General features: G+C 44.2%; 2 protein-coding genes across 2 annotated transcripts; one reads left to right on the forward strand and one right to left on the reverse strand.

Annotated features, from left to right (window-relative positions):
• Positions 1-127: 127 nt before the first annotated feature.
• Positions 128-11,051, forward strand: smad4b (SMAD family member 4b). The gene is made up of 11 exons (XM_076999185.1): positions 128-287; positions 1,295-1,742; positions 1,863-2,037; positions 2,501-2,530; positions 2,627-2,869; positions 3,380-3,469; positions 6,331-6,381; positions 6,897-7,080; positions 7,892-8,060; positions 8,538-8,676; positions 9,614-11,051. The coding sequence occupies exons 2-11, from the start codon at positions 1,503-1,505 to the stop codon at positions 9,823-9,825; spliced, it is 1,533 nt and encodes a 510-aa protein (XP_076855300.1). The 5' UTR covers positions 128-287; positions 1,295-1,502; the 3' UTR covers positions 9,826-11,051.
• Positions 10,769-14,461, reverse strand: mex3c (mex-3 RNA binding family member C). Its single transcript, XM_076999187.1, has 2 exons — positions 14,095-14,461; positions 10,769-13,645 (listed from the first exon to the last, which is right to left on the reverse strand). Exons 1-2 carry the CDS (start codon positions 14,453-14,455, stop codon positions 13,119-13,121), a joined length of 888 nt encoding a protein of 295 aa, XP_076855302.1. The 5' UTR covers positions 14,456-14,461; the 3' UTR covers positions 10,769-13,118.
• Between the last annotated feature and the right edge of the window lie 26 nt (positions 14,462-14,487).

The raw sequence follows: 14,487 nt of genomic DNA on the forward strand, positions 1-14,487 counted from the left end.
TCAACTGTTGCATGATTCTGTTCTCAACAAAGTACACAGTTTATGTTATTAAATAATTTCAACTTGAATCTTTCATTCATGGAGATCCAGTGTGTTCCCCTAATATTCCTAAGGTCGCGTTTCCTCTGTTGGAGCATCGGCGTGTGCGCGTTTTGCGCCATATTGAAGCGCTAAATGATTCAGGTTGCGCAGGGCAAACAGACAGTGGGACACACCGACTTCTGCTCTTGATTCCAGATGTCTAGAGGTCCAGCTAAAACGACACCGGAGTATTTGTGATGTGAACGGTAAGCGTTTCTGTCTCGTTTATATCGACGTTTAACGTGTGTAGACCCCGTGTTTCAGCTCTTTAGTCAGCTCGGATGTTCCTGGGCAGACTGAGCTAACATTACCAACACAGCTTACCAGCCACATAACCAGATACGCGTCTGAATACCTGCTGTTCATGAACATTATTAACAGGCTGTCCGGTATCTTTGTAATCACACACTTAGTGCTAATCTATGAGCAATAAAGCGTTTACTTGTGAGATTGTGGCCGCACTGTGGTGATGTAGCCGCGCTAGCTAACGTGGCTCGCTCTTTGTTTTCTAATAACAGCAGCGCTGAAGGACGGCGCTCCTGTCCAGGGATTATAAACTTCACATTACTGGCAGAAGTGTTCGTCCGGTTATTTAACAACAGTGTTTCAAAAGACAATTTAAAGTGGGTTTTGTTCATGTTAACCTTGTCACGCCATTTTATTCTTATCCATGAACGAACGGTTGAGTTTATGTCGGACTTGTTTAAGCTCCTCAGCTAGCTTAGCTACTTATATCCATAACCATACTATGTACCCTTAACCCTACTTTATACCCCTGACCATACTTTATGCCCCTGACCCTACTTTATACCTCTGTCCCTACTTTATACCCTTAACCCTACCTTATACCCCTGACCCTACCTTATACCCCTGACCCTACTTATAACAGCTGTAAATACTGTAAAGAGTCTTTAGAATCGTCATATAATCTGTTATTATTGATTGTGTTTGTATATTGTTCTGCAGTAAAGCAAACTTATGGGGAAAACTACTTTATTGTCTCTTTTTTATGTGCATAATGTGGGCAGCTGTGGACTGGTTTGCTGGTGTCTGTGGGCTGGTTTGCTGGTGCCTGTGGACTGGTTTGATGGGTGTTTGTGTGCTGTTTGCACTGTCCGCTGTTATAAATGAAAGTGGAACTGATTCCATTACGTGTTTAAACCAAACCTGTTCTTGATTTGCTGGTGAGTATTTTGTTTGTTTGTTTTCGCAGTGTTCGTGGCAGTGGAGCTGGAAGCTGAAGGCATTTTTGTGTAGGAGGGGCTATACATTACATCACAGACAGTACACAAGTTCATAGATGTCCTCTGTGCCATACAGAGTGCAACACCTGTAATAGTGGCATCTCACTGAGAACATTTTGTAAGCATACTGTGTGTGTGTGCAGTTGAAGGATTTGAGGTGCGTTTGTGCGGAGCAGTATGTCTGTGTCCAGCACGCCCACCAGTAATGACGCCTGTCTGAGCATAGTGCACAGTCTCATGTGCCACAGACAGGGAGGCGAGAGCGAGTCCTTCTCCAAACGTGCCATTGAGAGTCTGGTGAAGAAACTGAAAGAAAAGAAGGATGAGTTGGACTCTCTAATCACGGCGGTAACAACAAACGGAGCACACCCTAGCAAGTGTGTTACCATCCAGCGCACCCTGGACGGACGCCTGCAGGTAACACACATCACAGCTGGGGCAACATACCACACTGGACACATCACAGCTGGGGCAGCATACCACACTGGACACAGTAAGATACAGTACAGCTGATACTAATGCTCTTGTTCTGTTTAGGTGGCGGGGCGAAAGGGGTTTCCACATGTGATCTATGCACGTCTGTGGCGGTGGCCGGATCTGCATAAGAACGAGCTCAAACACGTTAAGTACTGCCAGTTCGCCTTCGACCTCAAGTGTGACAGTGTGTGTGTTAACCCCTACCACTATGAGAGGGTGGCATCTCCGGGCATCGGTTAGTACCGCGCACACACACACCACCATCTTCTTCAGCACGACCTTTTCCTCCAGTGTGTTGTAAAACATGACATGTAGCTCACTCGTGATGTAGCACAGTGAGGGTAATTACCTGACCCTAACCCTCAGGGAGATGGAGGGAAGAAGCTCTCCCCACTGCTGATGCCCTGTCTCTCTGTGTCCCTGTCTCTCTGTGTCCCTGTCTCTCTGTCTCTCTGTGTCCCTGTCTCTCTGTGTCCCTGTCTCTCTGTGTCCCTGTCTCTCTGTGTCCCTGTCTCTCTGTCTCTCTGTGTCCCTGTCTCTCTGTGTCCCTGTCTCTCTGTGTCTCAGCCTCGTGTTGGTTTACTATGTGGTAAAGATGACAGAAATTAAAGTGTTTGGACGTGTTTTGGTTAGTATTTTTGTTATTACTGCTCAGTCCTAAAGCTGCTGCTGACGCTCACTGTGTCTCTGTCTCCCAGACCTGTCTGGACTGACTCTGAGTGGTGCAGGTGAGGCCCACCTCTGTCCTTTGAAGCATTAATGTTTATATTACAGCTCAACCAATCAATTTGGATGCGTGTGTGTGTGTGTGTGTGTGTGTGTAGGACCCAGTGCAGGTCTCTTGGTGAAGGAGGAGTTTGAAGGACAGACCCCTCATTCCAGCACTGATGGGTCTCACAGCATCCAGACCATACAGCACCAGCCTGCCCCCTCTCACCCAGCTCCGCCCACCTCCACCCGCCCAGCCCTGCCGGACACCTTCAGCAGCCCCGCCCTCCTGCCTCCACCAGATGCAACAAGCACTGCCTCCAGCTCCGCCTTTCCTAGTTTAGCTGCTGGACCAGCTAGTAAGACACTTGCAGTTATGGGTTATGGGATAGATATGGCTGGGTTTGGTCGTTCAGTGGACAGATATTGTTTAATGAGAATGACAACAGACAGGATTTGTGGGAAGGGGTGGTCTCCAGGTTTGGTTAGGTTTGGGGTGCTGTCATTGACACTTCCAGTTTCTGTTCTTCCTGTCGACATTAAGAAATATGAAAACATTTAGCTGTTGCCATGACTATAGCATCTCCAAATATATCAAAGTATTTGGGAATAACTAAATTTGCAGCTCTTCTGCCCCCCCACAGATGTCCCCCACACACACCACACATTCTACCCCCCCCCCCCCCCCCCCAGCTCCCCCCTCCCCCCACAGCTGTTCCCCCACAAATGCACAGCTGTTCCGTCTGCTGTTCCCCCAGTACATTAACAGTATATTAACATTAACGTCAACATTAGAGTACTTTAACATTAGAGCATACATTCTTATTAGAGTTCACATGCTCCCTTGATTGACTGTTTGTCTCTTGTAGCAGCAGGAGGCCCTTGGCCAAGAGGGAGTGGTGTACCCCCCAGCCTGCCTCACCAGAATGGACACTTGCACCACCACCCTCCCCAGTACTGTGAGTGTCACATGCACACACACACTCCCCGATACTCAGTCACCTGTACTGTGTATACGTGTACACACACACAAATACACGGACTGCAACCCTGCCTCTTCGAGAAGCACTTTAATGATCATCACCATTTCACATACTTTACATTATATACATAAAACAGATTTTGAGTATTCTCTCTAATAGAGTTCTAACTAGCGAGGGGCCAATCCACATTTTTTCTGATCTGATTCCGATTCTGAACAGCTGATATTGACACTGATTCCAGCACCAGAGTTCTTAACTTTATTGCTGTGTTTAAAGCTACATCCTGAGGCTGAAATAGACCACAAGACTTATTAGATTACAAAGAAATTTATTACACTTCTCACACACACCGATAGCAACAACAGTTGTAACCTTTTACATTCAAATTAAATATTTGATGTACAAAACTATTAATAAACAGTGTGACTATCATTTAAATAGGTCAAAGGTTAGAACAGCTGCAGTGGTGACAACTGTGAGGCTTTAAAATAACTATAAAACTGGATATAGAAGAAATAAACACTTTACTATCAAAACGTTCAAGTCAGTAAAACCCACAATGCTGGAAGTTTATCGTGTTTCTGGAAAGCTTTTGTGAGAGTCTGCTACAGTGGAGGAAAAAATAATTTGATCCCTCACTGATTTTGTAAGTTTGCCCACTGACATAGAAATTAACAGTCTATAATTTTAATGGTAAGTTTATTTTAACAGTGAGAGATAGAATATTGAAAAGACAATACAGAATATTACATTATAGAAAATTCAAAAACAATTTTAGCATTTCATTGTGTGAAATAAGTATTTGATCTCCCACCAACAATTAAAGAGTTCTGGCTCCCACAGACCGGTTAGATACTCCTAATTTAATCTCTGAACCTGCATTTACACCTGTTTCAACTTCTCACATGTATAAAAGACACCTGTCTGCAGAATCACATGTGCAGGCCCACCTGAAGTTGACATTGAACACCTGAATGATTCAGAGAGTGCTTGGGAGAAGGTGCTGTGGTTCGATGAGACATCCAAGAGCCATATAGATGTATAGATGTATAGTATAAACCAGGGGTGTCCAAATTTTTGGTGTCCATTCAAATTTTCACTGTTGACTCTATTGCGAAATGCGGCCTGCATTCAAATTTTCACTACAGCATTTTATATTTCACCAGAAGAACCCCGTGCAGTGTAGGCCTGTGTTGAAAAAATTGATTTTCCGATTCAGAATCGATTCGCATATGATGATCTGATGATCGATTCGTACGTCCAAAGATCGATTTTTTTTTTTTTTTTTTTTTGTGTGAACTTTTACCCCCGCCGCGTCACTGAATTCACGCAGGCGTGCTCGGTCTAACTAACTATAAAACAACATGGCGTCGGACAGTGCCGGTAATAACTATAGTCAAATCGGCAATCTAAAAGCAGAAGGACAGTTTATCCAGTGTCAGTGACTATTTACAGTTAGTCCATGTCACTGACAGTTTACCCAGTGTTTTTACAGTTTAAAAAAGTTAAAAATGTTCTTGTAATGTTGGGCGCAAGGCGATGGACGAGACAGAATCCTTTGCACTTTCCAAATCGTTACGTTTATTACATTTACCGAAGCGCAGACAGCGCACATAAAACACGTTTACATAGAACATGTGTGACTCAAACAACGACGAGCACAGGACGCTGCGCGAACGCACATTAAATAGACAAACCACACAAACCAAATGTGATGACGAGACGAGCCACAGGTGAGACGGATTATCACAAGACGCACCCGCACCCACGGAGGTCCACCGACGCAGACAACGTAAACACACGCCCAAAAGGGAGGAGTCGGGGACCGTAACGTGACAGTTCTGTTCTTGTATTCGCACTTTAAAGAAAAATACACGTTTACATTTTATACTTTCAGTTTATTAAGTGTAAGCACTTTTAAAATAAAAATGCATTTGGTAGCAACAGCTTTTGGGTGAATTCTTAATTATTTCAATCATAATAATAATGCACTGGTTCGTGTCCCAGTAGGAGTCCACTGTTGCTGATATAGACACCTCAAAGATGTCCTCTGTATATTGTCCTGGATTATCCTTTCTTGAAGGTAGATTTATGATTACCCTTTTCACCAGTCTTCCAGCCATCAGCAACTACCAACTACCAGTAACTATTTGCTGATTAATATCGATATAATACTAGTTTTAACATGCTGCTTCTGTACAGTCAGGAAACAGCTCAAATACATTTTTAATAACACTAAACCCCGAATTGGATCGAATCGATTAAATCGGATTAAATCGAAATAAATCGATTCTTAATCTTCAGAATCGGATCGATTCTTGGAATTTGAATCAATACCCAGCCCTAGTGCAGTGTATACTATACTATACTAATAGCGACAGATGGCAGTGTATACTATGCCCCCCCAATGCCAGGCTGAATGGATGGCTCCCACACATATTCACCTCACCAAATCTGGCCCTAGCTGCAAAATGTTTGGACACCCCTGGTATAGACAGATTTGCCTATTACACAAACACTTTTGGGCTAGCCACTGTAGCTGTCTCCACGCATATACAGCCACTGTAGCACACACAAACTACACACTTGCCCCAGAACTGTTACACTCTGATGTACACAGTAGCATGTACTGTGTACATCAGAGACAAAGACATCCACATACTTCACAGCTTTTGTGACTATGAACTTTCTAGAAGTTACAAATGAGACATCAGTACTCTACAGCATTCCCATTATGTTGCGGCTTTCTGCTCATCTCCCTACCAAAGGAACATTCCAGAATATTCCAGAATTACAGAAAAGTTCTTTGATGAAGGTGATCTTTTCTCTTCCCTCAGGGCCTGTGCACAGTGACCTGGTATTTCAGCCGCCGATATCTACCCACCCAGGTGACACTGCGCACACACTCGGGGTTAATCTGTATGAGCGGTTGTGAGTTGTGTAAGACCTAAACAGTGATTGGCTCTGTAAGACGTTGAGTCACAGATGTTTATCAATTTCTGTGAATGTTTTTCCATCTATTTCTAGAAGTCCAATGTTGTGTTGTGTAATAAATAAAATAACTATGAAAATCACTAAACTTAACTAAACTTCAAATCTTATCACATACCTTTCCTTTTAAACTCAAGTATTATACTAATATTAATATACTAATAATTAGATGCAGTTCTACCAAAAATCCTCTACTTATTGATTTTTGATGCTTGTCTCGCTCCTGATGTTCTGTTTCCCACGTCTGTCTGTCTCCCTCCACATCTGTCTCACTCTCACACACACTCGTGCTCTCTCTCTCCCGTCCCCTAACATGTGCTCTCTCCTTCTGTGTCTCTCACACACGTAAACACCCTCCCCCCATTCTGTGTCTTACGTACACACACTGGTTCTGTCTCTTTCTTCCTCTCAGCACCAGATTATTGGTGCTCCATTGCATATTTTGAGATGGATGTGCAGGTGGGGGAGACGTTTAAGGTGCCGTCTTCGTGTCCCGTGGTGACTGTGGATGGCTACGTCGACCCTTCTGGTGGAGATCGCTTCTGCCTGGGCCAACTAAGCAATGTGCACCGCACCGAAGCAATCGAGAGGGCCAGGCATGCTAATCTATCCCAGACACACTCATTTCACCGAAGCAATCGAGAGGGCCAGGCATGCTAATCTATCCCAGACACACTCATTTCACTGAAGCAATCAAGCGTGCCAGGCATGCTAATCTATCCCAGACACTCATTTCACCGAAGTAATTAAGAGGGCCAGGCACGCTCCCATTTCAGGGTTTCCACTGGTCATGGAATTTCAGGGATATCATGGAATTTTTAAATGTCCATGGCATTTTAAAATGACATGGAAAGTCTGAATTTGATAAATATTTATATAATTTTTTGGTCATGTCATGGAATATTGTTAATTTCACATCTTTAAATTTAATTTGCAATTTATCAAAATGTTTTCACTTGCTGTTATGATTGCTTGAATTCATACCAGTTGAATTTGGGTTTTATAACCAAACTGTCACTGTGTTTTATACTGAGGGGTTTTGATTGGAGTTCAACATGTCTTTATGCCATTGGCACCCCAGGTGCATTGGCGTCCATAGAGTGTTCAGACAGTTGTGTTGGTACAGTAGGACACAAGGCAGGCACAACACAATAAGTGTTAAATAGTTGAGAACATTAAGATATAAAACTTAAGACACTTTCTCACACACTCTCCCTCTCTCACACTTCCCCTCTTGCACTCACTCACACACATTCTCCCCCTCACTTCCTTCCTCCCTCTCTTTCATATCCACACTCCCTTTCTGACTCTCTCCCTCTCGCACTCGGACTCTCCTGCTCACACTAACTCTCACATGCTCTCCCTCTCTCTCACACACACTCACACTCTCTCTCTTTCTCTCTATAGGTTGCATATTGGAAAGGGGGTCCAGTTGGAGTGTAAGGGTGAGGGAGATGTTTGGGTGCGTTGCCTTAGCGACCATGCAGTGTTTGTCCAGAGTTACTATCTGGACCGAGAAGCTGGAAGAGCTCCAGGTGATGCTGTTCATAAGATCTACCCCAGCGCCTACATTAAGGTACCCCTGAACCCTAACCCTCAAACCCTAACCCCTCCACCTACATCAAAGTACCCCTAAACCCCTGAACCCCATCCCCAGCGCCTACATCAAGGTACCCCTAAACCCCTGAACCCTAACCCTCAAACCCTAACCCCTTCACCTACATCAAGGTAACCCTAAACCCCTGAACCCTAACCCCAGCGCCTACATCAAGGTACCCCTAAACCCCTGAACCTACATCAAAGTAACCCTAACCCCAGTGCCTACATCAAGGTACCCCTGAACCCTAAACCCCTGAACCCTATCCCCAGTTTCTATATCAAACTAACCCTAAACCCCTGAACCTTAACCATCAAACCCTAAACCCCTCCACCTTAAACCCCTGAACCTACATCAAAGTAACCCTAACCCCAGTGTCTACATCAAGGTAACCCTAAATACACAAACCCTAACCCCAGCACATCAGTGTAACAGTGTGTCTGTGTGTGTCTGTAGGTCTTTGACCTGAGGCAGTGTCACCGGCAGATGCAGCAGCAGGCAGCTACAGCTCAGGCAGCAGCAGCAGCTCAGGCGGCAGCAGTGGCTGGAAACATCCCAGGTCCTGGATCAGTGGGAGGAATAGCTCCAGCTATCAGTGAGTGTACACACACAGGTCCTGGATCAGTGGGAGGAAACGATGAGTTATATACACATAGTATGTTTATACCCAGTGATTGCTTAGTTACCTTGAAAAAGTAATCTGATTACTGATTACTCCTTTAAAAAGTAACATAGTTATGTTACATATTAATTGATTTTAAAAGTAAATACGTTAGATTACAAGTTACTTTAGTAGTTACATTCAGTAGCAAAATGAGTTTTTCCAATACTCACTTTATTGGAAGTGCATTTTTAACAGTAACAATGTATCTCCTGACATTACTAATCCTGACCTTAATCCTAATTAATCTCCTAATCCTGACATTATGTTTGTGTTGCTGTATTATTTTGTAACGTTTGTAAATGTATTTGTAACCGTAATACAAGCGAACTGTTCAGTCAGATGGCTATTTGTTGTGAAACGAAATACAATTACAATTTCAAGCATTTTTAAGTACGTTAGCCAAAATTCCAGCACTTTTGAAACACAATGCAACATTAAAATTAGTCAGGTAAATGTTCCTTATCCTGTTTTTGAGGGGTATTTCTTTACACTACCACATATCGTTACGGAGAACACTGCACAGAATGACATGAATGCGCTTGCCGCTCTCACAGGTTCATGTGCAGCGTGCAAAGTCGAGCGCTACGGTCAGACGTAAAAGTAGAACTGAGCCAAGAAGAAAGCAAAAATATATATTTTTACTAAGGAAAGTAAAAATACTAACGCACAGTTACTTGGATAAGTAACTTTAATCTGATTACTGGACTGGAAATAGTAACTCGTTATATTACTTGTTACTGAAAAAAAAGTGATACAATTAAAGTAACGTGTTACTGACATCACTGTTTATACAAAACAGTCAGTAAGAGAACATGTAATACTCATATCACACATGGTCTAATTGATCCATTATCTGTGTGTGTGTAAGGTCTGTCTGCTGCAGCTGGTATCGGGGTGGATGACCTCCGTCGGCTGTGTATTCTGCGTATGAGTTTTGTCAAGGGCTGGGGACCTGACTACCCCCGCCAGAGCATCAAAGAAACCCCGTGCTGGATTGAGATCCACTTGCACCGAGCCCTTCAGCTACTGGACGAGGTCCTACACACCATGCCAATAGCTGACCCCCAGCCTCTTGACTGACCCGCCCACCAACTCGAATAACCCGCCCACCCGTTCAAATGATCCACCCACAGACCGCTCCACCCACTCAACCAGCCCACCTGCAGCCTGCCCAACCACTCCACTGACCCACTCACAGCCCAACCAAGTGAACTGCCAGCTCACCACACCCACCTCCAGACCACACCCACCTCTGGATGTTCTTTGAAACATTTCCATACCACCTCACACATAGTTTATATAAATCCTCACATTAATCCCTTCACACAGTTTATTTAAATTCTTACATTAAAATCTCACACAGTTTACATAATCCTTACATTAACCCCCACACACTTTATATTATTGCTTATATTAAAACCCCTCACAGTTTATATTAATCCTTACATTAAAACCTCACACACACTGTTAATGTTAACCCTGTCTCTCTGTTATATTAACCATTAAATCAAAAGCCATCTTTCAGTAGTATTAACCTTACATTAAGTTTTCACACAAGTGCACATAGACTGGCTGTGGGCTGAGGTGATCATGCATTCATCACTGTGAATCCTCTGTTGTCTGCCTTGGAGAAAAAACACTCAAACTGACAAAGCTCCAAATTGGTCTAGTAAGTAGAATCCTCATGAATGAGAGTCTGTGATTTGAAAAATTCTAACAAGACTTTGAACACTAACGGGCCTCTCGAACACTAGCAGGACTTCTTGAAGCCTGCTGAAGTTGCAGTGGAGTAACTCGAGCTCCAAATAACTCATCACACTGAGGTCATCAGACTGAGCGTCCACAGAACTCTGATGTCACACTGAGGTCATCAGGCTGGGTGTACACAGAACTCCTCTGATGTCACACTGAGGCCACCAGGCTTGGTGTACACAGAACTCCTCTGACAGAGTACACAATGAAGAACTTGTCTTCGTACACCTCTGTAGATTATGTATTTTCTGAAGTAGATACTGAATTTGTATTCTGCATATAGTTTAAGTTAAATTGAAATGTCTGGGATGTGTATGGAGAAGGTTTATCCTGTTCTGGACATCACTGGGTCCTCTGTTCCTGAGCCCCCCCCCAGCATCATCAACCCCGTGCCCAGCTTAGATGAGGTTGGGGCCAATCAAAATTTCATGATCTATTTTGTCAAAGTTATCACTGTATTCAATAATATTGCATTTATAGGGACTTTGTTGTAGCTAAACATGTTAGAAGGAACAACACTGTAATGTGTTGTAATAAAATGTGTTTCAAGTGTACGTCATTGAATTGATGTGTATTTTCTGACAAGGACAATGATTAACAACCTCATTTTAAAGTTCAGCTCATTATCCACTGTAAAAACATTGTTTAATGAATGAATGAATGATTCAATTTATATATAACTTTGTTTAAGTAATCATGAGTAAAATCCAACACTTTTCCACTCTTTCCTCAAAGCTTTTATAATTTATACATAGATTATAAATTGAGTTATTTCAAAATAGTAAATTTTATTAAATTCACTGTGCCCCAACTCTGCAGTCTTTCAGAAGACCTTTGAAATTGTTCACACGTTCAGACAAATCTTATTCCACGTGCTACTCTGAAAACAAAGTTGGCATTCTTGATGAACAGAGAAAACTGGATTTCATGCATACATTAATTTGTATTTAAACACGTTTGACAAGTTATGGATGTAGGTAGTACAGAAGTAGTTTTACCCAGTTTTTGTAGAGAAATGCAGTTTTACCCAGTTTTTGTAGAGAAATGCTGAGTCATCCATTTGAGTGCTGAGCATTGTGAACAGAACAAAGTTATGGAAGGCATGAACCACAACAGGATCTTAATGTTCCCGTCTACACACCACCACCAAGAGGAGGCACTGTCTCTGGCCTCGATGTGGACAGTATGGCTGTAATGGTCCCCACGTTGTGGCTTGATGCATGCTGCTCTATGAACCTTCATCTGTAGCATTATGTTAATGAACCTTCATCCATCTGTAGCATTATGTTAATGAACCTTCATCTGTAGCATTATGTTAATGAACCTTCATCCATCTGTAGCATTATGTTAATGAACCTTCATCCAGCTGTAGCATTATGTTAACGAACCTTCATCCAGCTTTAGCATTATGTTAATGAACCTTCATCCAGCTGCAGTATTATGTTAATGAACCTTCATCCAGCTGTAGCATTATGTTAATGAACCTTCATCCAGCTGCAGTATTATCCAGCTGCAGTATTATGTTAATGAACCTTCATCCAGCTGTAGCATTATGTTAATGTTAATGAACCTTCATCCATCTGTAGCATTATGTTAAGTAAGTATTAGGCCAGTTCCCAATGGTTCTGCTATTAGTTTTTCCTGTCACTAAGTGAAGCTGCACTTCATAGTTTTCTAGCAACATAGTAAATATATGGACACAGGACTTTGAAATATGAGAATTTAAGCCTTCAGCAGCACCTTCCACCACACCAATAACGGGGCTTCCTGCGGACATGCCCGACTTTAAATTTGCTATTACACACATATCGGCCGATGCCGATATATTTAAAATGGCAAATATTGGCCTATATTGACCGACCTTTAACCCTAACCCCAAATGCATTTCATGTGTGTTCATATGTGAGAGTGTGTTCACTGTTTACATTATACTGCTTACCACAGGCTGCTCTACCAACACCTAGATGGCTTTAGACGGAACAAACTGTAACTGTACAGTGTGTAAACAGTGTGCAGGACTGTAACTGGCCACAGCCCTACAGCCACATGTTCCAAATGAGCTGCAGGAGCAAGGCACAGCTCTCCGCCTATCAGGGTCTCTGGTGGAGTGATGTAACAGAGCAGCTGACAGTGTGTTTACTGGAAAAAATTGAAAAATAAATTTCCTTTGTAATCCTGTGGTGGTCCTACTCTAAAGAGCACTGCTTGCTTTGAGAACCGCATAGCTTGTGTGTGTATGTAAGTTTTTGTGTGTGAGAGAGATTGGATCACGGTTTTCTGGGCTCCAGTGGGACAGAGGTACCATACTCTGGAGTGCTGCGTGTGTGTATGTGTTCATGAGTGAGAGAGCAGGTTTTGACCATGAGGGGGCAGTGTTGTCACTGTCTCTTTCCAGCCATGGTGTGGTGTTGTAGCTGCTGGGCCTCCCCTGTGCGGTTGGCTGACGGACAGGTCCTTACAGGGTGTGGCTGGCAGGTTGGTCATCCATGTCCCTCAGAGCCTGCTGCCGACACAGCTGTCACCAATAAGCCATCAGAGTTGTCAGAGCTGAAGGACAACTGCACATCACTGAGGTAGAACCTGCAACCCCTGCTGGCCACAGGATGGAGCTCTGTACCGTTCTAGCAGAAATCACCATGAAAACCACCATCATTCAGGCTAACATCAGTGCCATTGTAAAGGAAGTCATCGTGACGCAGGTCCGTGTCTGTGCCAACGGTCCGCAGGGCAATGTGAGCCCTGATCTCATCCCTGGCCCTCTCCACATCCTCTGCCATCCCGCTCACCTCAAACACGGGCTCCTGCTCACGGCCTGGGGTGGTGATGTAGGTGTGGGTCTGCTGCTGGATTCTCTTAATGGTGGACCCTCTGGGCCCCACCACCAGCCCCACTACAGGGTAGGGCACGCGTACCTGGATGGTGGTCTGGCCCGGCAGCCAGGGGGCGCCATGGAGCAGGGGCAGCAGAGCTGACACTTTATTCCGTGATGCCCGGATCAGAGAGAATTTTTCAGCCGCGGATAGAATTTCATGTTTCACCATGGCAACGTCTTCTTTCCTCCCTGTAACTACGAACACTGGAACATCCCCCCTTGATGGTGTTTTGATGTACGTGTTGGTCTTCGCTCGCAGGGCTTTGATCTTACAGCCTACAGACAGAGATGGGGGGTTAGGTTAGGGGGGTGGAGAGGGAGAGACACATTGTGACAAAGAGGCAGGAATAGACAGAGAGCAACAGACACACACACACACACACACACACACACACACACACACACACACACACACACACACACACACAGAGAGAGAGAGAGAGAGAGAGAGAGAGAGAGAGAGAGCTACAGAGAAACAGAGAGTGTACATCTTAATGTACACACCCTTAACTCAGCAGATACATAGACAACATAGTACCCAGCCTGGTACAGTTTCTGACCTATCACACATTAGACATTATTAACTAAACTTTCATAATGTAGTTAGCATGAGACAATGTACAGGTTCAGTCCCAGTTAACTGGATGGAAAACTGAGCTCAGGCAATGAACTGTAAATCTAAAATATTTAGTTTTTTGAAGGGTAAAACCCCAAATGACACGTACCCTGGCGGCCCACTATTTCTGCGACGTGCTCGGAGGTCGGTACTCCAACGCACTCCGTGGTGTTGGCGCTCTTCCCGGGCTCCCTCAAAGCCTCGCTCAGCTCACACTCGGATTCCTCATGGGACTGCGGCAGAACCGTCCTCTCCGGTACGGCGTGAGACGTCCACACTCCCGTCGAACCGTCAAACGGCAGAACCGTCTGCACTACGCTAAACAGGGCGGGTTCTGGCATCGAGACGTGCAGCGCGGCGCTCGGATCTTCCCCGCCACCTGGTGTTTGTTCGTCGCTGAGTTCTTCATTTCTCGGTAGAGGTGTGAGGTCCAACACCGAGTGCACAAGGGTCTCCGGGAGAACCAGCATCACCCGGCCGTTTTCCACACCCACACTTGTAA

This window comes from Brachyhypopomus gauderio, chromosome 3 (genome assembly GCF_052324685.1).
Source record: "Brachyhypopomus gauderio isolate BG-103 chromosome 3, BGAUD_0.2, whole genome shotgun sequence".
NCBI lineage: Eukaryota > Metazoa > Chordata > Actinopteri > Gymnotiformes > Hypopomidae > Brachyhypopomus > Brachyhypopomus gauderio.

What these genes read in the sequence shown, in the direction of transcription:
- smad4b (XM_076999185.1), top strand. Translation starts at nt 1,503, where the DNA reads ATGTCTGTGTCCAGCACGCCCACCAGTAATGACGCCTGTCTGAGCATA. An exon ending in CCCTGGACGGACGCCTGCAG is followed by an intron (nt 1,743 to 1,862) that starts GTAACACACATC and finishes TGTTCTGTTTAG; the next exon opens with GTGGCGGGGCGAAAGGGGTT. An exon ending in ACTGACTCTGAGTGGTGCAG is followed by an intron (nt 2,531 to 2,626) that starts GTGAGGCCCACC and finishes GTGTGTGTGTAG; the next exon opens with GACCCAGTGCAGGTCTCTTG.
- mex3c (XM_076999187.1), bottom strand. Translation starts at nt 14,455, where the DNA reads ATGCTGGTTCTCCCGGAGACCCTTGTGCACTCGGTGTTGGACCTCACA. An exon ending in AGAAATAGTGGGCCGCCAGG is followed by an intron (nt 13,646 to 14,094) that starts GTACGTGTCATT and finishes CTCTGTCTGTAG; the next exon opens with GCTGTAAGATCAAAGCCCTG.